This window comes from Polypterus senegalus, chromosome 2, assembly GCF_016835505.1.
Source record: "Polypterus senegalus isolate Bchr_013 chromosome 2, ASM1683550v1, whole genome shotgun sequence".
NCBI lineage: Eukaryota > Metazoa > Chordata > Cladistia > Polypteriformes > Polypteridae > Polypterus > Polypterus senegalus.
In genome coordinates this window covers 12094323-12116395 of record NC_053155.1, presented here as the reverse complement: position 1 = coordinate 12116395, position 22073 = coordinate 12094323, and the positions used below count along the sequence as shown (strand labels likewise).

At 43.5% G+C, this 22073-nt stretch overlaps 1 protein-coding gene across 1 annotated transcript in view; it reads left to right on the top strand.

Annotated features, from left to right (window-relative positions):
• The window catches only part of gart (phosphoribosylglycinamide formyltransferase), a 125242-nt gene that overhangs the window by 531 nt on the left and 102638 nt on the right, over positions 1-22073 (top strand). Inside the window, exons 2-4 of the mRNA XM_039743461.1 lie at positions 13677-13825; positions 19740-19835; positions 21284-21458. Coding sequence (XP_039599395.1) covers positions 13681-13825; positions 19740-19835; positions 21284-21458 — 416 coding nt within the window. The 5' untranslated portion in view covers positions 13677-13680. The remainder of the gene's footprint in view (positions 1-13676; positions 13826-19739; positions 19836-21283; positions 21459-22073) is intronic.

The window sequence follows — 22073 nt, the reverse complement described above, 5'->3', positions numbered from 1 at the left end:
GGAACAAATAAAGTTCTATCCGTAAAGTTCAATCTACGAGAGGAGCCCTCGATGGGGAGATCAATAGCAGGCACTTGCCGGTCGAGATTACAAAAGCGCAGCCGTCAATAAGGGTTTGGAAAGAGTTCAGAGGTCGCTGTTAGTGGAGCGTTCGGGTCGATCGAACACGGAGGCAGGGTGCCGCAGCGATTGGTTGGAAGGTATTGAGGGAATGGAGGATGGGACGGGGTTCTACCCGTCAGTTCGCTTTGAATGGGTGAGTTTGGAGGTTGTGCAGTGTCGCTGGTGTTCCCAGAAAGGAGGCGTTTCATCTCGCAGAGCACCCTGGATATCATGGAGAGGAGTTGGGGTGCATAGCTTGATGGCAACTCTGGTCTGTACCGAGAACTGAAAACGATGGCTGTGAAGGCGTTTGTTAGAGGAATCTGTGAGCAAGTGACTCATCGTCTATGGCCTAGTGACCCCTGTCCTACTTGCAGAGAAATTGAAGCATTACGCACATCTGAATCTGTCCCTCAGAGAATCGTAGTCTGGGTGGGAGATGGAACGGTCCTTATGGATGTCACTGAAGTTGTGACCTGCTGGGCTGGCTGCTTTGCGCAGCTGTTTAAAGCTGATCCCCCAGCTGGGACCTTGAATATCTCTGGGTCTGCAGGTCTTGAGGCTGATCCTCCAATTAGCTGTGAACCCCCTAGACACCCCCCCCCCATTCTCATTGAGAGTGCACAGGTGGTGGAAGGCTGCAGAGATCTGTGGTACCCGAGGTCGGGGTTTGAACTTCTCCAGGCTGGTGGTAAGGCTGTGTTCCTGGCATTGCAAGCAATCTTTTCTTCATTTGAGAGACTGGCATCATCCAAACTGACTAGAAAACGGGACTTGCTTTATTGTCATCCATCCATCCATTATCCAACCCGTTTAATCCGAACACAGGGTCACGGGGGTCTGCTGGAGCCAATCCCAGCCAACACAGGGCACAAGGCAGGAACTAATCCTGGGCAGGGTGCCAACCCACCGCAGGACACTCACAAACACACACCAAGCACACACTAGAGCCAATTTAGCATTGCCAATGTGCCAAACCTTCATGTCTTTGGACTGTGGGAGGAAACCCACGTAGACATGGGGAGAACATGCAAACTCCATGCAGGGAGGACCCGAGAAGCGAACCCGGGACTCCTAACTGCAAGGCAGCAGCGCTACCCACTGCGCCACCATGCCACCCACCTTGGATTTAGTCAGCCAGTCAGTCATTTTCCAACCTGCTATATTCTAACACGGGGTCACGGGGATCTACCGGAGCCAATCCCAGGCAACACAGGGCGCAAGGCAGGAACAAATCCCAGGCAGGATGGCACACACTGGGGACAATTTAGGATCACCAGTGCACCTAACCTGCATGTCTTTGGACTGTGGGAGTAAACCCACGCAGACACGGGGAGGACATGCAAACTCCACGCAGGGAGGACCTGGGAAGCGAACCACAGGTCTCCTAACTGCAAGGCAGCAGCGGCACCATGCTGCCCACTTTATTGTCATTCTGATGTACATTATATTCAGACCATAGTGTGTGTGTGTGTGTGTGTTTTATTTGTTGATTTATTTACATACTTGCTAATCTACCTATTAGAGATGCTGTGATCGATCGGCCACCGATTTAAATCGGCCAGTTTTAAACTAAAAAATAAAAAGACTGGATTGGTGATCGGTACAAAGGCCTGCTGGTCTTCTAGGCTGTGTGGTGATTTGGTTGCAGTGCTGAGCCAGCGTGTTTTTTTTTTTTTTTCCTGCAGTGAGTGGAAGCTTGTTTTAATAATTTAACAAGAAGCTATTGGAGTGTTAGCCTTTAAAAGAAAGGGCAGCAAATAAACTGAAGAAAGTAACCAGAGACGTCTTCATGTGCCGTTAGCCAAACCGCAAGAAAAGCTACTTTAAGGAATTCAGGCCTTTATCTTGTCCTAAAACAGACAGTGCTTGTGTTCGGACAGCCAGCTTGATTCAAATACAGCAGCTTACACTTTTAATTGGGGGGGGGCAGAGGAAGAAAAGATAAAGAGAAATTTGAAATTGCTGCTTAGTAAACAATAGGCTTTTTTTTTTTTTTAGATTTGTATAGTGTGTATTATTGCATAAGGTTTATTAACAAACAAGTACTACATGATTAAAATGGTAAGCCATAGTTTATAATTATACCTCAAGAATTACGAATGTCTAGTTGATACACTGAAGGAAAAAAAAAAACACATCTATAAATATCGTGAATGTAAATTTTAACAACAAAAAGAGAAAGTCAAATGAATTATTTAAAATGTGTAAGTGCATTTATGTCTGGGTAGGTACAGGACAGAAAACATTAAACAACAGGACAGCTTGTAAATGAGAGAAGCATTTTATTTCCCTTTAAGTCATATGTAGTATTGGATAAATATTTAGTACATCTTTTATTAGTTCAAGTACGTATTTTAAGGAAATTTTATATTTAATATTTTATGGTCATTGAACAATACGCCTACAGAATTTTGTTAATAAAAAATGAACAGTTAACACCTGTGGTTTTTAGTTTAACTGTAAAAATCCACTTTAATATTGGGACAGATGGCTTCTACTAAATAGTCTTTCTATCTCTATCTATAATCTTCATTTAGATCTTGATCTTTGTTTGTCCGCGAATGAATTAGAAGAAGAAGCACTAGATGGCAGTAGAGAGACAGCTAAAACATAGGCATTGCATTAAGAATCTCCTCCAGGCTTATACTACTGAAGGCTGAAGTACGCCAGTCACATCTCAGAACACAGACATTCAAACTAAACAGATTGTTGTGCTTTAAATTAACTAAAGAGATCTTCATTTAGATCTTGATCTTTGTTTGTCCGCGAATTCCACGCATGCGTAGACCACCTTCCAGTTTAGTACGTTGTTGGTACTCACGGATGTCAACAATGCGCCGGAATAACGAAAGGGGTGGTGGACAGTGTTACGCTGGTTAGCTCCTGAGGCCTGGTTAGAGAATGAGATTATCGAAGATAAAAGGTATGTGCCTACATAACATATGAACGAAAGAAAGTCAGTGGATAAAATGAATGACAATGTAACAGCACGTTCCGGAAATTATTATTGTTACGTTGTAGCCGGCGAGTGCTGCGCGTCTCACAGTTGTACCGTAGCTTGCTCACATGTAAGTGAAGTGATCCCTATGTATGCTTTAAAGAGCCTGGATACCTATGTGTCCCCCTTTTAAAACCATTGCTCCGTGCATATTGTCTTACTCTTTGAATTGCCACAAAGCAACCTGCGAGATTGGAGAAAGGTTGAGAAGACATCATGAGAGGAAACAACAGCGTCGTGAAAACGAGACAGACTGTGAACAGACAGAAGCAGAAATGCTCCTACACCACCACATAATTACGATTCGGACAGTGATTCCGAGTAGGCCATTCCTATCGAATCAATATCCAAGGGTTTTCTTTTGTAATTTTGTTTCCCTTATAAAAATCATAATGCTGAATGACGAAGGGCCCAGTTCACGACTGGCAGCCGTTTAAACAGGGAGCCCTTCACAGACAACTTTAACACGCGCAACGTAGTTGGGCGCACATGGCTAGTCTATTATATAGTGACTTTCATATCTGTCTATCTATATAGTGCATTTCACTTCTGTCTATTAAATAGAAAGGCACTATATAATAGAAAGACTATCTGTCTATCTAGCTATCATTAGTGCCTTTCATATCTGTCTATTAAGTAGCCTTTCTATTATATAGTGCCTTTCTATCTATCTACTGTATTATATAGTGCCTTTCACGTCTGTCTATTAAGTAGTCTTTCTATCTATTATATAGTGCCTTTCACATATCTATTTAATAGACAGATATGAAAGGCACTAATGATAGATAGATAGAAGAGAGAGAGAGGCACTATATAATAGATAGAAAGACTACTTAATAGACAGATATGAAAGGCACTAATGATAGATAGATAGATAGATAGATAGAAAGGCACTATATAATAGAAAGACTACTTAATAGACAGATGTGAAAGGCACTATATAAATAAATAGAGATAGAAAGGCACTAATGATAGATAGATAGATTGATAGATAAAAAGACTATCTATCTATCATTAGTGCCTTTCATGACTGTCTATTAAATAGTCTTTTTATCTACTGTATTTTATATAGTGACTTTCATATCTGTCTATTTAAATCGATATGTAAAAGGCACTATACAATAGATGGAAAGACTATTTAATAGACAGATATGAAAATCACTATATAATACAGTAGATAGAAAGACTACTTAATAGACAGACATGAAAGGCACTATATAATAGATAAAAAGACTATCTATCTAACTACTGTATTATATAGTGCCTTTCACGTCTGTCTATTAAGTAGTCTTTCTACCTATTATATAGTGCCTCTCTCTCTCTTCTATCTATCTATCATTAGTGCCTTTCACGTCTGTCTATTAAATAGATATGTGAAAGGCACTATATAATAGATAGAAAGACTACTTAATAGACAGATGTGAAAGCCACTAATAGATAGATAGAGATAGACAGAAGAGAGGCACTATATAATAGATAAAAAGACTATCTCTAACTATCTATCTATTATATAGTGCCTTTCACATATCTATCTATCTATCTGTCTGTCTATCTATTATTATATAGTGCCTTTCACATCTATCAATCTATCTGGGTGTTTTTTTTGTTTGATTTGAGACTTTGTAGAGGTGATCACAAACAGACTAACGCATGAGTGTTGATGTGCAGTAGCAGGGCAGTGTGGTGAGAATTTGTGTTTTGATCAAACTGCAAGTTGAGGTGAAGAAGGGGGGCAAACAGTAAACGGAGGTCCTGACTGTCTGTGGTCATAAAGGATTCTTGGGTATCCTTTGTAAAGAGTAGGGTGTACCCCGAAGTCCCGGCTAAATTGCCCATCTCGGCCTTATTTCTTTTAGTCCTCCCTTGTCCCTAAATGGCTTTCTCTCTCACTTCTTCACCGCCTGACAGCTCCTGTGTGGTGAGCGTACTGGCACACAAATGGCTGCCGGTGCATCAACCAGGTGGGCGCTACACATCGGTGGTGGTTGAAGTGGCTCCACTACTTTTAGATAAAGCACTGGGGGTAAAGCTAAAAGTGGTGTGTGTTTTATTTATTTATTTATTTATTTATTTATTTATTTATTTATTCCAAGATGGACGTGAGGCGGTTCCTGTCTGTGTTGCTAGTTTTTATTTTAAATTCTATTCTATTGGCCCTCCGTAAAGCTGAGTTTGACCACCCTGGCTATAGGGGAGCAGGTGTTGTAGCCCTTCATGTTAAAGTTAGGGGGATTTTCTACAACGTAGATGAGAGTTTTCGGGGTTCTTTGAAGTGGTTCAGAAAGGTGTGAGTTCTTGGGGCAGCAGTCTCTGGTTTGGAGTGGAATTCTGGGTTCATCGTGGTGGGCTGTGAAGAGAGAGAGAGAGAGAGAGAGAGAGACTTTGTGTATCCAGCATTGTCTACAGTTCAGCGGGTTTATTGGTTGCCATTTTATTGTATAGTGGGTCATAAATTTGGGGGTGTCATTTTATTTATGCTGTTAATCAAGTTCATGTGCCCTTCCACCTGCCCTACGTTGTATTTCTGTCCGATGAAGCTGAGCAGCTGTCGTGTCACTTGAGCTCTTTACACTGTAATGAAGGTGACTTTATTAGGATGTTCATTTCTATAAAACTCTTTCAGATTCAAAGCGTTGGTTTATAAATGTCACACACTCGGTCCCCCTGACAGTTTAATGGCAGCAGGAGATTTCTCCCCCATCTCTGATTGGGTGACGGCAGGACTCTGGATGGGCAGATCATCCTTGTTTGTCACATTTCAGCGGTTATTAAGGGCTGACCTTTTCACGGCCCACTGCGCGTGGTGGCTAACGTCCAGGGTGAGGGAGATGAATTTTGTTTAAGGGCCTTTTGATAAAGAGCGTGAGGGCTCGCGGGTCTGGAGGGGTTCGCTGGCACAGCATGTAAAACGAGGGTGGCTTCGGGCAGAGCTTTCAGGCTCGGGTTCAAGCAAACTCTTTGTATGGATTCCAGTGTGAAAAATACGCACACAGTAAAAAAAATATGTGTGTGTGCCCTGTGGTGGACTGGCGCCCTGCCCGCAGTTTGTTTCCTGCCTTGCGCCCTGGCATTGGCTCCCGTGATCCTGTAGTTAGGATGTAGCGGGTTGGATAATGGATGGATATACCCAAAAAGAAATGGCGTGCACCTTTGTATGCTGTTTACCATTTACAGTCATATGAAAAAGTTTGTGAGCCCCTCTCAGCCTGCATCATAATGGACTCTCCTTTCAACACTAAAGATACCAGTGGCTTGTCTTTCACTTCCTAGGAACATCTGAGCACTGCGGTGTTTACCGAACAAAGAGTTTTAGTGACGCAGTATGAAATGAAATCAAATGTGAAAAACTGGCTGTGCACAAATGTGGGTCCCCTTGTCATTGTGCTGATTTGAATGTCTGTCACTGCTCAGTGCTGAAGACTTGGTTGGATGAGCTCGTGAAGCCTTGAACTTCATAGACAGGAGTGTCCAATCACGAGTGGTCAAAGGTATTTAAGGTGGTCAACTACAAGTTGTGCTTACTTCCCTTTGACTCTCCTCTGAAGAGTGACAGACAGCATGGGATCCTCAAAGCGACTCTCCAAAGATCTGAAAACAAAGATTGTTCAGTCTCCTGGTTTAGGGGAAGGCTACAAAAAGCCATCTCAGAGGTTCAAACTGTCAGTTTCAACTGTAAGGAATGGAATCAGGAAATGGAAGGCCACGGGCACAGTTGCTGTTAAACCAACTCAGCAGGTCTGGCAGGACAAGAAAAATACAGGAGTGGCATATGGAGAGGCAGGATTGTGAGAATGGGTACAGACAACCCACAGATCACCTCCAAAGACCTGCTAGAACTTCTCGCTGCAATCTGTTCTACAATTCAGAGCATCAGTATGGCAGGGTGATGAGAAAGAAGCCCTTTCTGCACTCACGCCACAAACAGAGTCTCTTGTTGTATGCCAATGCTCATTTAGACAAGTCAGAGTCATTTTGGAACAAAGTGCTTTGGACTGATGAGACACAAATGGAGTTATTTGGTCAGAACAAAAAGTGCTTTGATGGAGGAAGAAGAACACCACATTCCAAGAAAAACACCTGCTACCTCCTGTCAGATTTGGTGGAGGTCCCATCATGCTGTGGGGCTGTGTGGCCAGTTCAGGGACTGGGGCCCTTGTTAAAGTCGAGGGTCGGAGGAATTCAACCCAATATTAACAAATTCTTCAGGATAATGTTCAAGCATCAGTCGCTTACACAGGGGTTGGATATTCAAACAAGACAAGGACACAAAACGCAGCTTGAAATCTACAAAGGCATTCACGCAGAGGGAGAAGAACAATACAATACAGTTTTTTTGTTGTATAGTAGCCTAAAATCACACAGAAAGTGTCACAATGGGCTTTAACAGACCCTGCCTCTTGACAGCCCCCCAGCCTTGACTCTCTAAGAAGATAAGGAAAAACTCCCAAAAAAAAAAACCCAGTAGGGAAAAAAATGGAAGAAAACCTCGGGAAAGGCAGTTCAAAGAGAGACCCCCCTTTCCAGGTATGTTAGCGTGCAGTGGGTGTCAAGAAGAAGGGGGTCAATACAATACAATACAATACACCGAGCAGAACAAATCCTCAATACAGCATACAAATAAAAATTTTAGAAGTACGGAGCAGAATTAAACAGTAGATGATATCCCATAATAAGATTTGGATATTTTTAGAGTCCTGCGGACTTCATCCATCGAGCTGCCTCCCCCATTTGGCCATTCGATGGCTGAAACCGTGCTGGGCCAGCAAATCCGATGAAAGGTCCCCTCTTTCCTACGATTCCTGCGATCCTCCATCAGGGATGACTTTACCATAGGCAGGCAAAACAACTTGGCAGTTGGGCCGTGGCACCGAGTGCCACATTTGAGTACCAATGTTCTGGAATGGCCGTCACAGTCCCCTGACTTGAAGATCATCGACAATCTATGGGATGGTTTGAAGCAGGCTGTCCATCAAATTGAACTGAACTGGAGAGATTTTGTATGAAGAATGGTCAGAAATACCTCCATCCAGAGTCCAGACACTCATCACAGGCTACAGGAGGACAGCGTCTGGAGGATCAAAGGAGCAAAAGGAGGCTCAACTAAGTATTGATGTCATATCTCTGTTGGGGTGCCCACATTTATGCACCTGTCTAATTTTGTTATGATGCATATCGCATATTTTCTGTTAATCCAATAAACTTCATGTCACTGCTGAAATCCTACTTTGTCCATAAGGCATGTCAGATATTAAAAGGAAGTTGCTACTCTGAAAGCTCAGCCAATGAGAAACACAAATCCAAAGAATTCAGAGGGGGTCCCAAACTTTTGTCAAATGACTGTATGAATCACAATCGCCTTGTAAATGTGCGTTTTGGGATCACTGCACTGAATCCTCCATATTTAGCACACGCTGATCACCCTCCTGCATATGCAATCACAATGCCGCAGAGCTTCATGGGCTGGTAGAGCTGCCTCCCTTTGACGTGTTGAGACCAAAAATCACCCCTGCATTCGGGATTATCTGGCTGTGCCTCAACAACATCTATAGCACCTTTTTCCTCTGTGTTCTGTGGGTCTGGGAAATGCCTAAGGTGCCAGCGTCTGAACGGGTAGCCGCTGGCACGTGGAATGACGGGATTGCTATTACAGGCTGTATACAAAACTGAGGGTTCAGCCAGTTACGTTACCAACAAGGCAGCCACATCGCGTGCAGCGCCATCGTGTCTGTCAGAGTTAGTTTGACTACAAAGGAAAGTTAAAAGATGAATTACGGGCCGACCCTGGCCATTGAATGGTGACGTTTTCCAGCGTCCCTCTCGTGAGGTGACCTTATCGCGATGACGGCAGTAAATTGCCCCGATTTTACGTTACGAGAACCGGACACGGCTGCAAATTTTCCTTTTGATGTTGTTAAAAACGGCTTTACGCTTTATGTACTGCATGTATAATGACACAAGCGGGACATCGTGCCTCACTGGTTGGCTAATGGCTTCCAGCACAGTGGGCATGACCGAGTGAAGCTTGGCTGAGATATTCCTGATCCGTTAGCCAGTTCACCGAGAAGTGAAGACTGATGGGTAACCAGAACGTTTCTAGAGTGCAAATACGCAGCATTGGCCCTCGTAAAATTGAAGTCTTGGTCGTTACTTTTGTGGTGTCCTATGTCTGTCACATCAACGCACATTATGAGAGACTTGTCATTTAGACAGACACAACTTTACGTTGTGGCTTTTTACAAAAACTCTTTAAATAAATAAAAAAAAAAAATAGGTGTAAATATTGTGTTTGTGTAAACTACGACAGCTGGCTTGGAGAAATGATGGTTGCCCCTTTTAACAACAAACTGAAAAACTGGCACAATAGCAAAGCATAAAGTGCCCAGTACTAGGAGTCGTTAACTGGTCTAGGGCCTCATGTATAACGCCGTGCGTAGAACTCGCACTATAACATGGCGTAAGCACAAAAGCCGAAATGTGCTTACGCACAGAAAAATCCAGATGCAGGAATCTGTGCGTACTCTAACTTCCACGTTCTTCCGCTATATAAATCCCGATCAGCGTGAAAACTAATGCTCGTGCACGCGCATTTTGTAACGCCCCAACTCCTCCCAGAATTACGCCTCTTTGAATATGCAAATCAATATAAATCACTCTTAAATGAATTATATATATATATATATATATATATATATATATATATATATATATATATATATATATATATATATATATATATATATATATATATATATAAAGACCATGCAAGAAAGACACATAATTGCTAAGGAAGGAAGAGAAGGTAAAAGAAAGCGATCGCAATCGAAACGAAGATGGACATTGTGTGCAAATATCTCCTCCCTTCCTGCAGCCCAAAGATGTCAAATTAAATGGTGAATACAGTATGAAATTGTTTCTAGAATAGAATGCCTTTTATTGTCACTATACGCATCTACAATGAGATTAAAAGCAGCTCCTTCAGTGCAGAAACAAGTTCTGTAACGGGCTTGTATGGTTGTTTTTTAGCTTTAGCGTAACGCCGGATCTGCGGCCCCGCTTCTGCTTTCTTTCCCTCCTCCGTCTGTGTCGTCTCCCAGACCCGACAACAATCCAGGGAGAGCCCGCTGGTCTCGTTATGTTGTCTGGGATGTTGTGCGTGTGATGAAAAACTCTCGAAACAGATGTCTGGCTCTGGACACCGATGTCTAGAAGGTTCTGAATGGTGTAGCGCATGTTCGCCGAACCGATCGTGCACAAACAAAGAAAAGGAGAGCCCTGAGCCGCTGCGACCATGCGCGCCGCCATGCTCCTAGCTTAATTGAAGTAGGCTAGGCACTTTTTCTAACTTTTTAGTTAGTACATTAGAAAAATTATTGGTGTTTTGGTAAATTATGCACATTATATTATATATCAAAAATGCCGGCAGTCTCAAATTCTCGCCGATAAACATTATAAATACAGTAATCCCTCGCTATATCGCGCTTCGACTTTTGCGGCTTCACTCGATCGCGGATTTTAAATGTAAGCATATCTAAATATAAATCACGAATTTTTCGCTGATTCGTGGATTTCTGTGGACAATGGGTCTTTTAATTTAAAGTACATGCTTCCTCAGTTTGTTTGCCCAGTTGATTTCATACAAGGGACGCTATTGGCTGATGGCTTAGAAGCTACCCAATCAGAGCACGTCTTACATATTAACTAAAACTCCTCAATGATATACGATGTGCTTCCCGAGCAGATTGTTTACTTTTCTCGGTCTTTCTTTGACATTCTCTGCGCCTGACGGAGGGGGTGTGAGCAGAGGGGCTGTTTGCCTAGAGGATATGGACGCTCCTCTAAGAAATGAAAGCACGTATTGATTTTTTGATTGTTTGCTTTAATCTCGCGTGCTCTCTCTCTCTCTGACGTTCTCTGCGCCTGACGGAGGGGCTGTTTGCACAGAGGCTGTTTGTTTAGAAGATACGGAGGCTACTCTAAAAAATGCTGAAAGAATACCTTCACATTGCTCCCTTCTTTGCGGCTGCTTTATCGCGGTGCTCATACTTAAAAGCCCAACAGCACGTATTGATTTTTGATTGTTTACTTTACTCTCTCTGTCTCTCTGACATTCTCTGCTCCTGACGGCGCTCGTTTGAAGAGAAGATATGTTTGCATTCTTTTAATTGTGAGAAAGAACTGCCATCTCTGTCTTGTCATGGAGCACAGTTTAAACTTTTGACTAAAGGGTGTTATTTCATGTCTAGAGGGCTCTAATAACGTTAACAGTGTGGGTGAGTTTATAAGGGCTTAAAATATATAAAAATAACCATACAAACATATGGTTTCTACTTCGCGGATTTTCATCTATCGCGGGGGGTTCTGGAACGCACCATTACTGAGGCCCATTGACTTAGAAAATGGCCCAGGTGAAGATCTAGTTGATTACTAAAGCCGTGTTCACACGGGCGTTAAAATCGGGCGTTTTTTTTTCGTTTGTAGCATCCGGTGAGCGCGGATCAAGCGCAGAGTGTTTTCTACACGTAGGAGTCAATGAGAGTGTTCACACGGGCTTTGGTGACGTGCGTTTATACGGCATCAAAAAAACGTTGCATGCAGGTTTTTCTTGGCGTTCAAAACCCAACGAACGCATGGAAACCGCTTCTAGTTCGTTTTCTGCGCGTTTATTTTACGCTTCGGAGGACCGGATATATCCCATATTGGTTGATCGGCGGACAATCAAAAGTGGAAACCGACATCCGACAGTAATTAAAAAAAACTTGTGCGGAAATTTTCGCATTTCTTCATAAAGCACAAAAAAACTTCCTTTAACCCGACGTTGTGCAGTCAGAGGATGAACCCAGTAGCGGCGGCGATTTTTTCTCTCCCTACGCCAGATTACGAGTATTTTTAAAACAAGAAGATTAATATCTAACATAGCAAAATGGTCCATATTGAAAGGAGGCACCTCAAATAAAACGACAAGGGCTTTCATATCCAGTTCCCGACACTGCCTCCACAGGTTAACACACAAACTACAATTTGGGCTTCAGGCTGACGTTAGACAGAGACAAACGAACGCCGGTGTAGAAGTCAATCGATCGCCACCACAAAATGCAACATAAACGTCTAGGACGTTCAGAGCAAGTTCGTTTATCCAAAAACTTAACGCCCGTGTGAACAAGGCCTAATTGAGACAGAAAAGCTGCAGATACGTTGGCCATCCAGGATCCGAGTTTGGCACCCCAGGGTTAGTGGCTAAGGGGTCAAACTGTACAGCACAGCATCACAGGTCCAGTTTCCTGGACCGACTCGCAGTGTAACGCCAATGTAGGGGCTCACAGTGGAGATCAGACTGAAATGGTAATACTGTGCTTTAAAGTATATGATGTAGACATTCTAAGCTTTATAAAATAATTTTGCTTGTTAATTATGAATTATAACCATACTGCATTCTGTTCCTTCGTTGTGCTTGTTAAGGCACTCGTGTCATTTTGTTCTTCGTATGGGGAGATTCACTCGAAAGACGCCCCGGGTATTCTGTAATAACTCTCTCTAGGACGAAGCCATCTGAACGAAACAACGTGCAATGTGCTCCTCGGAATATGGAGCGCAGATGTAGGCACCGTTGCAACGTTTAACCTCCGTTTTGCAACTTCAGGGTGCCTACCACCTGTACCCCTTCACTCAGTCACTCGACTTCTCATCCGGGTGGTGGTGTATGGTATTGAGCAGCGCATCTTCATGGTGCCAACCTACTGGGTCACCAATTCGTTTAAGCGACTTCAGAATCGACTGGATGATCGTGAGTTAACGGAAGGTTACTTCCAGCAAGATGGAGCAACGTGTCGTACATCGGGCAAAGAGCAGGGCAGTAATGGAGTCTTTCTTTTGCAACAGGGTCATTTTAAAGGGTATTGTGGTCACCACAGTCGTCGGATCTGACACCACCGGACTTCTACCTTCAAAGGAGAAGTCTATCGGAACAAGCGTCGCACTGTGGAAGATTTGAAGGAAAACATCCAACATGAAATCGCTGCCGATTTCCCCCAGACCCCCACCCCGAGACGTTTGCCGACACGTACGTGAACTTGGAGCGCCATGTTGAAATGTGTCTGGCAAAAAACGGAAACCACTTCCAGCGTCGCATGTAATGCAATCGATTACACAGACGTCAAGGTATAGAGCGGATTCTTTTTTTTTGGTTCAAATCGCTTCATCCTAACGGGAGTTACAACTGAATATTCGTCGGTCTCTCTCGAGTGAATCTCCCTGTATAACTGGTCTTTCATTGCTTGTGTTGGAAGGCAGATGATCACTCCAACGGTGGTGCAGTGGTAGCGGTTAGCTTGGTGCTCATGCTAAGAGACATATATAATCGGAAATTTGCTAAGGGCATGGGGCAGATTGGTGGATTTGAATCCGACTTCTTGGGCAAAGAGGTGAAAAGCCCAAACCACATTTGCTCGATTCTCTGCCTCTGCCAACTGAAGTGACCGTTTCTTGCATGGGCCGCAGTTTTCTAGAAGTTTTGAAATTTATTTCACTTCTCTGTCTTTTTTTTTATTGATTTTATGTATTTGTTTTTAATCCTCAGCAAAATGGCAGAAAGGATCCTGATCGTTGGAAGTGGAGGTCGGGAACATGCTCTCGCCTGGAAGCTCTCTCAGTCGCCCCACGTACAGCAGGTCCTCGTGGCGCCTGGTAATGCTGGCACTGCAGGTGGCGATACAGTTTCCAACTCTGGTAAGTTGGCCGTGAGTTAAGAGGCTGGACTTGAACCTGCCGGGATGGATTATGTGCCTGATGGAGGGAAAGTTATCTCAGGCTAAGTGTGCAACCTACTAAAACATTCCAGAACCCTGTAGAGTTTCCTTTATAGCTGCATAAATATAACCTAAAATAGGATCAGTTCTTTATGCAAGTCCAAAAAACTGGATAAGCAGAGCCCAGGTAAATCTTCTTGTTCTTCTTTCGGCTGCTCCCGTTAGGCGTCGCCACAGCGTATCATCATCTTCTTCCATCTCTTCCTGTCCTCGTCATCTTGTTCTGTCACACCCATCACCTGCATGTCCTCTCTCGGCACATCCATAAACTTTCTCTTAGGCTTTCCTCTTTTCCTCTTGCCTGGCAGTTCTATCCTTAATATCTTTCTCCCAATATACCCAACATCTCTGCTCTGTACATGTCCAAATCAATGCAGTCTCGCCTCTCTAACTTTGTCTCAAAACCATCCTACCGGAGCTGACCCTCTATTGTCCTCATTTCTAATCCTTGTAACACCCAGTGCAAGTCTTGGCATCTTTAACTCTGCCACCTCCAGGTCTGTCTCCTGTGCCACCATCTCCAGCCCATATAATATAGCTGGTCTCACTACCGTCCAACTTGAGCGGACCCTCTATTGTCCTCATTTCTAATCTTGTCCATTCTCGTCACACCCAATGCCAATCTTAGCATCTTTAACTCTGCCACCTCCAGCTCTGTCTCCTGTGCCACCGTCTCCAGCCCATATGACATAGCTGGTCTCACTACCGTCCTGTAGGCCTTCCCTTTCACTCTTGCTGATACCCGTCTGTCACAAATCACTCCTGACACTCTTCTCCACCCATTCCACCCTGCCTGCACTCTCTTTTTCACCTCTCTACCACAATCCCCATTACTCTGTACTGTTGATCTCAAGTATTTAAACTCCAAGGAGAGCCCAGGTAAATAAATGACCCAAGTATTATATACAGGGTGAGCCAAAAAGAAGTACCACATTTCAAATGTTTATTCTACACAAACTCTACAAGATAAAATAAATTTCATTACGACACAAGAAACGGCATACTAAATAGAATTTTTCACTGTGTTTTAAAAATGATGTCGTCAAGGTGGTGGCCATCATTAACAATACGCTCTTTGAGATGATTTCTGAACGCTCGCATGACTCGTTTGGCCGTTTCGTGGCGGAATAGTGGCAATTTCATGGCGAATAGCATCCTTGAGGGGCTTCAAGGTTTTGAGGTTTGTGTGTGTGTGTGTGTATAACTTCGACTTGAAATAGAAATCGCACGGAGCGACATCAGGTGAAAGTGAAGGCCACTCGGGGAGATCAGCTTCCCCGGAAACATCTCCCGTAAAACTTGCATGGATCTCCGCGCAGGACGTATGAGCTGTCGCTCCACCCTGTTGACACCAGGCACCCACCACATCTATTTCTTCCAGTTCTCTATCATTTCAATCTAATGTTCTGAAGTAACGGTGACCATTGCTCCCCCCTCCTCAAAAAAGTAAGGGCCTACAATGCCGCACCAAACTGTGCTGGGGTCTCTGACGTTCATGAGGGTTGGTTTCAGCCCAATAGCAAAAGTTTTGCTTATTTAAGCAACCATTCAAATAGAAATGTGCCTCGTCACTGATATCGTATGACGATGACATCTCGATAACGGTTTGCAGAACACAACTCTCTATGGCTCTCCCAGTCTCTCTCTGCGTGTTCCTGCACTGACATCTTGTATGGATGGAAATTAACTCTCTTTGAGGGCTGAACACACAAAGCATTTGCTTCACACATAAATCAACATAAAACATCTGTTGCTGCTGTTGGCGCATGTTCGGCATCTCTGGTGGCAATAGCTGTGTGGGGACACCTCGATGGACAGCAGGAATGCACGGTGGGCCTGCTGCCTGGCTGTCTTCACACAGCAGGTGGGGGGTGGTTGGTCATAGTGTAACGCAATATGTGGTGGTCCTCCCAGGTGAACACTGCTGTAGGCGCATCAGCTACATGAAAGTGTTTAGCACCACGATCAGCTGGGCACTGATCAGATGATGCTGGTACCTTGCTTTCGTCCATCTCCAGATCACTTGTATCAAACTCCGAGTCCGACAAGTCAGAGTCCTATTCAACGAAATTACGTGAAGCGTCCATGAAGTATTTTGCTTTGCACATTTGCTTTGATCTCACTCCAGATGTCGATGCCATTTTAGAGGTGGTAATTACATTAATGGCATTCATAATCTGAATCTCAATCTGATTGTATGGTTGGTCTGCAAGTCGGCAAACATCCGCCACGTTGCCCTCTTCATTTGGGAGAAGCATATCATAGAATGTTGAATAGTTTTACTGTCAAATACTGCAAAGATTATGCAAAATGTGTTTCACCCTAATTCTGGGCTCAACAGGCGTACACACTCACTGCACCCTCTCTCGGGGATCGAATCTCGGACGTCATCGTCATATTACATGAATGTAATTACCCCGATTTGCCTACTGTCAAATAAACGAACCACACACTGTGGCACAATGTTAAGAGGCTTCGCTTCTGACGCTGACATCCGAGGTTTGATATATATCATTTTTAATGTAGGTAGATCATTTTGACCTGGTCATTTTAAAAGTAGCTTGCAAGCCGAAAAAGTGTAGGCACCCCTGACATGGATCGTTGTAGACACGGAACATACATGAAATGCATGTGTTCCAAATAACGATATAGTATTTAGAGTGAGTAGTCAAGCAAAAATTACACCTTTTATATACAACTCTAAGCAACTGACACACAGGTAAACAGACTTGAGCTGAGAAAACTGTGCGCCGGTGGGGGATGTGATAGCAGACTGCTTGCTGCTTATCAACACATTTAAAGGACAAAAGACGCTGACGGAGAGGTGAGAAGCAATTTAAGGTGGGACAGATCTACGAGTGTTTTCGTAGGCTCAAGTAATTCTAGTGTTAGATTGCGTCCAGGCGTTTGCAATCATTTCAATCGCTCCTTTCGCGTTAATTTTAATCTCCTCCTGGCTACAAGTTATGGTGACAAGAATTTTTTTCTTAGCATTTCCTGGTGATAATCCACTTTCAGGGTGCGAATGATGCCCAAATCCAATGGCTAAAGCACTGCCGTGCAATTGGGTGGGAGGAATTCAACGCGAACATTATCTGAATGTGGAAGCATGTTGTGGGCAGCACAGCTTATCAATCAGAACCGAATTTTCTTCTTCTTCTTCTTCATATTGTGAGGTTTCTAAACTCTTTTGGGACTCAACACCCAACGGGTGTGTCCTGAAGCGCGATTGCCACATCTGTGGAAGACTGCAGGCTCACAGCGCTGCAGTAAAACTCCACAGAAGCAAATCCTAAAAGATCAAGGTCGCTCTGTAAGTACCCGTCTTGTACCCCAAAACATGAGGCTGAGTCTCAGTACTTGAAATGGGAATAGCAGGGTTATTTATTGTAGCGTGTGATCTGCCACTCTCCTATACACAGACACAGCAGCCAGGCAGGGTCGTGGCCAGGTTAGTGGACAAGTAATACTGGCACTATGCATTTACATGTTCCTTGCATCACCCATTGAGATTTTTTCTGTGTGCTTTGATGGCAAGACAGTCTTCCAGAGATGCGGTGATCGCACTTCGAGACGCTCTTTGGCCTGTCGTCCCGTTGTGGGAGGTCCCAAGAGAGTTTAGAAACCTCGCATTTTCTTGACTGAGTGCCGCATTAATAGGAATGTTTCTTGAACGAGCATCACCGAACTACATAAAAAACGGCTTTTCCGGGGTCTTCAAATGCAGCAGTTCACATACGTTTGCAACCCATGGATGTTTTTCAAATGTTGATGAGCAATAAGCAAAAGATATCACTGAAAACCACCGAAAACAAAACAGCAAAAAAAAAAATAACAGTACGAGGAAAGTCCGAAGAAAGAAAACAAAAAATCGACGATGTTTCTGTTTGGGGATTGTTGTGCACAACTGAGCTGCGGCCACAGAACTAAGTGCTCTGTGGACGATTCATTCAGGCATTTCAAGGTCTTTTGGGCACTTCATTGCAATGAAAGTATCTGCTGAATGTACAGGTAGTCCCCAGGTTACGGACATGAGACTTACGAACAGGGCCGCAGCTGCGACGCATATGCCTCAGTAACTGCCGCTCTGCCATCTTCGGCCTTGGGATACTGCAAACAGTGGCTGGAGGGGGCGATTTCGCTGCATGCGCAGTGTTGTGTCCCTTGGGTGGCGGCAATCGGTTTCACTGCCCGCCCACCACACATGGCTGCCCCATTCATTGTCGGTGGGCGGCTGGTGATGCTGCAAGCGGTGACCCTGTTGTGGCTGAACGGAGGCCATTGAGGGTGAACGGGATGGCGGGAGGTAGCATTGTAGCGTGTATCGGATGGCTGCCTATTGAATGGGGGCGATTCACTACCCGCCTTTGACTGCACCCTGTTCGTTCTCAGTGGGCAGACACTGCAGGCAGCATACTGTAGTGGAGGTGACTGTGAGGTGGGCTGGTGATGAACCGCCCGTCGCTGCCCCCATTCATTGTCAGTAGTAAGGCTGATTGTACTGTTACACACATAGCAAGAAGTTGTCTCTCGTCAGTACATCAGACGTGTTGATGACGGGTGCCTTCCTGTTGTGGTAACGTGGACAGTTCTGTGCAGAAGAGCTCATCATAACTTTTTGTCTTCACCCTTCAAGAATGTCTCTGAAACACAAATCTGATGCAAGTGCTGGTGATATAGGAAAGAAGAGAAAAACCATCACCATGGAAAATAAAGTGGAAATAATAAAAAGGTCCGAGAGAGGTGAAACTCCATCATTCATTGGCAGAGCATTTGGTTACAGTTAATCAATAATAGCAATTATTAAAATACAAATTCAACTTCCGTACAAACCTACAGTCCCTATCTCGTACGTAACCCGGGGTCTGCCTGTACTTCGTAGTAAGGAGATTTCTGTAGACTCGTGTCACATGGGGAAACTGTCTGGACCATAAAAATACTTTGTTGTTATGAAAATGTCGTTCAGAATTTGACACATTTTTAACAATAATAGAATGGATTCCGCCCTGATCAATTGTAACCAATTTTGCTTGGTGTGCAATGGGGAAGGCGATTAGCTACACCTGATTGAGTTTACAAGGATTTTTAAGGGGTGATGCTTTTAAACATCTCAAGTGTTTGCTATTATATCTTTCACTTATGAGTTGCGCTCGGTAAATACAGCTGAAGAAATAATTTTGTGTGTCATTTCAGGCTGCAAAGGAACAAAATATGAATATTTTGAAGGGGGCTAATTCTTTTTCTATACCCCCTATAAGCAGTAGAGTGATGCACCATGTTAGCTATTTATGAATGCAATGTAAAATGACACCTTTTATTGGCCGAGTAGATTAAAAATCTGCAAGGCAGCTCCGGCCTCTTACTGCCTCGAAAGTTTACATATTGTAACGTACTCAGTTAGCCATTAAAAGGTGCAATTTTCCTTCACTCCATGTCATGATATCCATTCTAGACAAATGACACTCTTTAAAATGGTGACTTCTAATGGATCAGAGATCACGCACATTCACATGTGGTTCTCCGCCTTGCTGACTGTATTCCTTGAATCTTTTAAATTCTATTTTGGACTGCAGAGGATGAAATTCCCAAAATCCTACTGATTTTGTCTTTTGGGTTGTTGTTCTCAAACTCCTGGATTATTCTCAGGTGCATCTGTCGACTAATTGGTGAGCCTCGGCCCATCCTTACGTTTAAGACTAGGCTTTTTTGGACGCTCCTCATCTACTACAACACGACTGCCTCACATGTTTCGCACCACCTTGTTATTTCAACAAGCAGCGACCTCCGATCTGTCATTTTTAATTGTGTCCCGTTTTGCTTTCTTTGTTTTCCAGCTGTGTCTGTGAGTAACCACTCCATCCTGGTGCAATACTGCAAAGATCACAACATCGGCCTGGTGGTGGTGGGACCAGAAGCCCCTTTGGCTGCAGGTAAGATGGGAAGTGTAGCATTGTTTTATTGGTTTCCTTCAGATCTCATGGCATCTTATCAGGTTTTTTAAGTTCCTAGGCCGAGCAGTTATGTATTTTTTTCCCCCTCTTTTGGGGCCTACTGAATGTTAGGCTCTGTTTTATCGAGACTCGTTTTTACATTGAACATTCAATACTGGGACAGGTTGGGCAGCCTATTTGTCTACATCTGCCTTACTTTTGGACCCACTTTGGTCAGTTCAGTAGCAACATACTGGAGCAGTCATCCATGCTGTAGGTCTGCCTTGTCACTTTAGCTAACTTAAAATGTCACATTGGATGACTTTTTTTTCCCCAGTGGTAGCCTTCATTTATATAATCTTAGCCAGTCGGAAGCAGTCAGCAGTGCACTTCTATGAAAGTCTATCGTCTAATGTGACATACCCAACAACAGAGACCAACTGGTCTGCGGCTGGCCACGGTAAAGTCAAACGGTTACAGTTTTCTCTTTTTGGTCATGGGGTGGACTCCAATGAGCGTTCAGTTGGCAGTACGGTCTGTAGCAATGAGGAGTAAGGAACACGTGTGTTTTGAACCTCATAAAAGAGTAGAGAAGGCCCATTCTGTTTACACACCATAACAGAAGGGGGGCGGAGGACTCGCTGCAGCTGTTAACCCTTTGTACATCGCCATCTCCACCAAGCAGCACGTTATTGGCTGTCAGAAAAAGTGGTGAGCATGACAGCACTGGGCGTTTGGTACTCGTTTGGTAAATGTGACAAAAGCTGCGGTTATAAGTGGCAAAATTTGACAAGATCAGTGACTATCAAGGAAATTATTATGCAAATTATTCATATAAAAGTGATTTAATCTACTAATATGTATGTATGTATGTATGTGTTGTGGGATATGGCCTGGACACAGACAGACAGGCGGACAGCGATGGTTCACCCAACACACATTTAATATACATAATATTTACAAATAAGTGCAGCACAACCCCAAAAGTCCCTGGCCTTACAATGCCTTTTGTCTCTCTCTTCAGGCCGCCTCCTTTCCTCTCCTCCAAGACCTTGTCTCGTCCTCCCGACTCCAGCCATCAAATGGAGGGAGGCAGCCCCTTTTATTCCCCCCTTGGACTTGCTCCAGGTGCCTCCCGATTAGCTTCCGCAGGCACTCCCCAGTGTGGCGGAAGTATCGGCTGTGCACCCGGAAGCACTCTGGTTGTCCCTGGTTGTTTCTGTATATTGTGTGTATGTATGTGCTCACCACACATTCGCTATTAGGTGGCAAAATAATGGCTTCTATTGCATTATCCAGGTGGGTGCTACATATTAGTGCTGGTTGAAGTGGATACCCTCTGTCTATGTAAAGCACTTTGAGTAGTAAGAAAAGAACAATATAAAATGTATTTCTTTTTATTCTTGTTCTTCATGTTGTTCATGTTCTTCACGTTCTTGTTCTTCTAGGGATTGTTGATGACCTCACGGCAGCAGGCATTCGCTGTTTTGGGCCCACTGCAAAAGCCGCCCAGTTAGAAGCCAGCAAGGCCTTTTCCAAGGCATTTATGGATAGGCATGGCATTCCCACAGCTCGCTGGAAGTCTTTCACAAGCGCACAGGAAGCCTGCAGCTTCATAGAAAGGTACGGCTTCTATTTCTTTTGGTGGATTTTTTTTCTGGGAATATCTAAGGGAACTAATAAAATATATAAAACTAGCAAAATACCCGCGCTTCACAGCGGAGAAGTACTGTGTTAAAGAAGTAATGAAAAAGAAAAGGAAACATTTTGAAAATAACGTAACATGATTGTCAATGTAATTGTTTTGTCACTGCTATGAGTGTTGCTGTCATGTATATGTGTGTATATATATATATATATATATATAATATATACACACACACATATAAACATACAGTATATATATGTATATACATATACATCCACTTATATATATAGAGATATATAGATAGATATATAGAGAGATATAGAGATAGATATATAGAGAGATATAGAGATATAGATATATATAGATAAGTGGATGTATGTGTATATGTGTGTGTATATGTATATACTGTATGTTTATATGTATGTGTGTGTATATATTATTAGAAGGAAGAAAAATGAAAAACATTATTTGTACAAAATCTTAATTTATTTATCCATTCCTAAATAATTAAATGGGCAGGCTATTTCGTATCAGTGCAATACACTGTTTGTTAAAACGGATGACTCCCGCTCTTACGTGCAAGTCTGCGT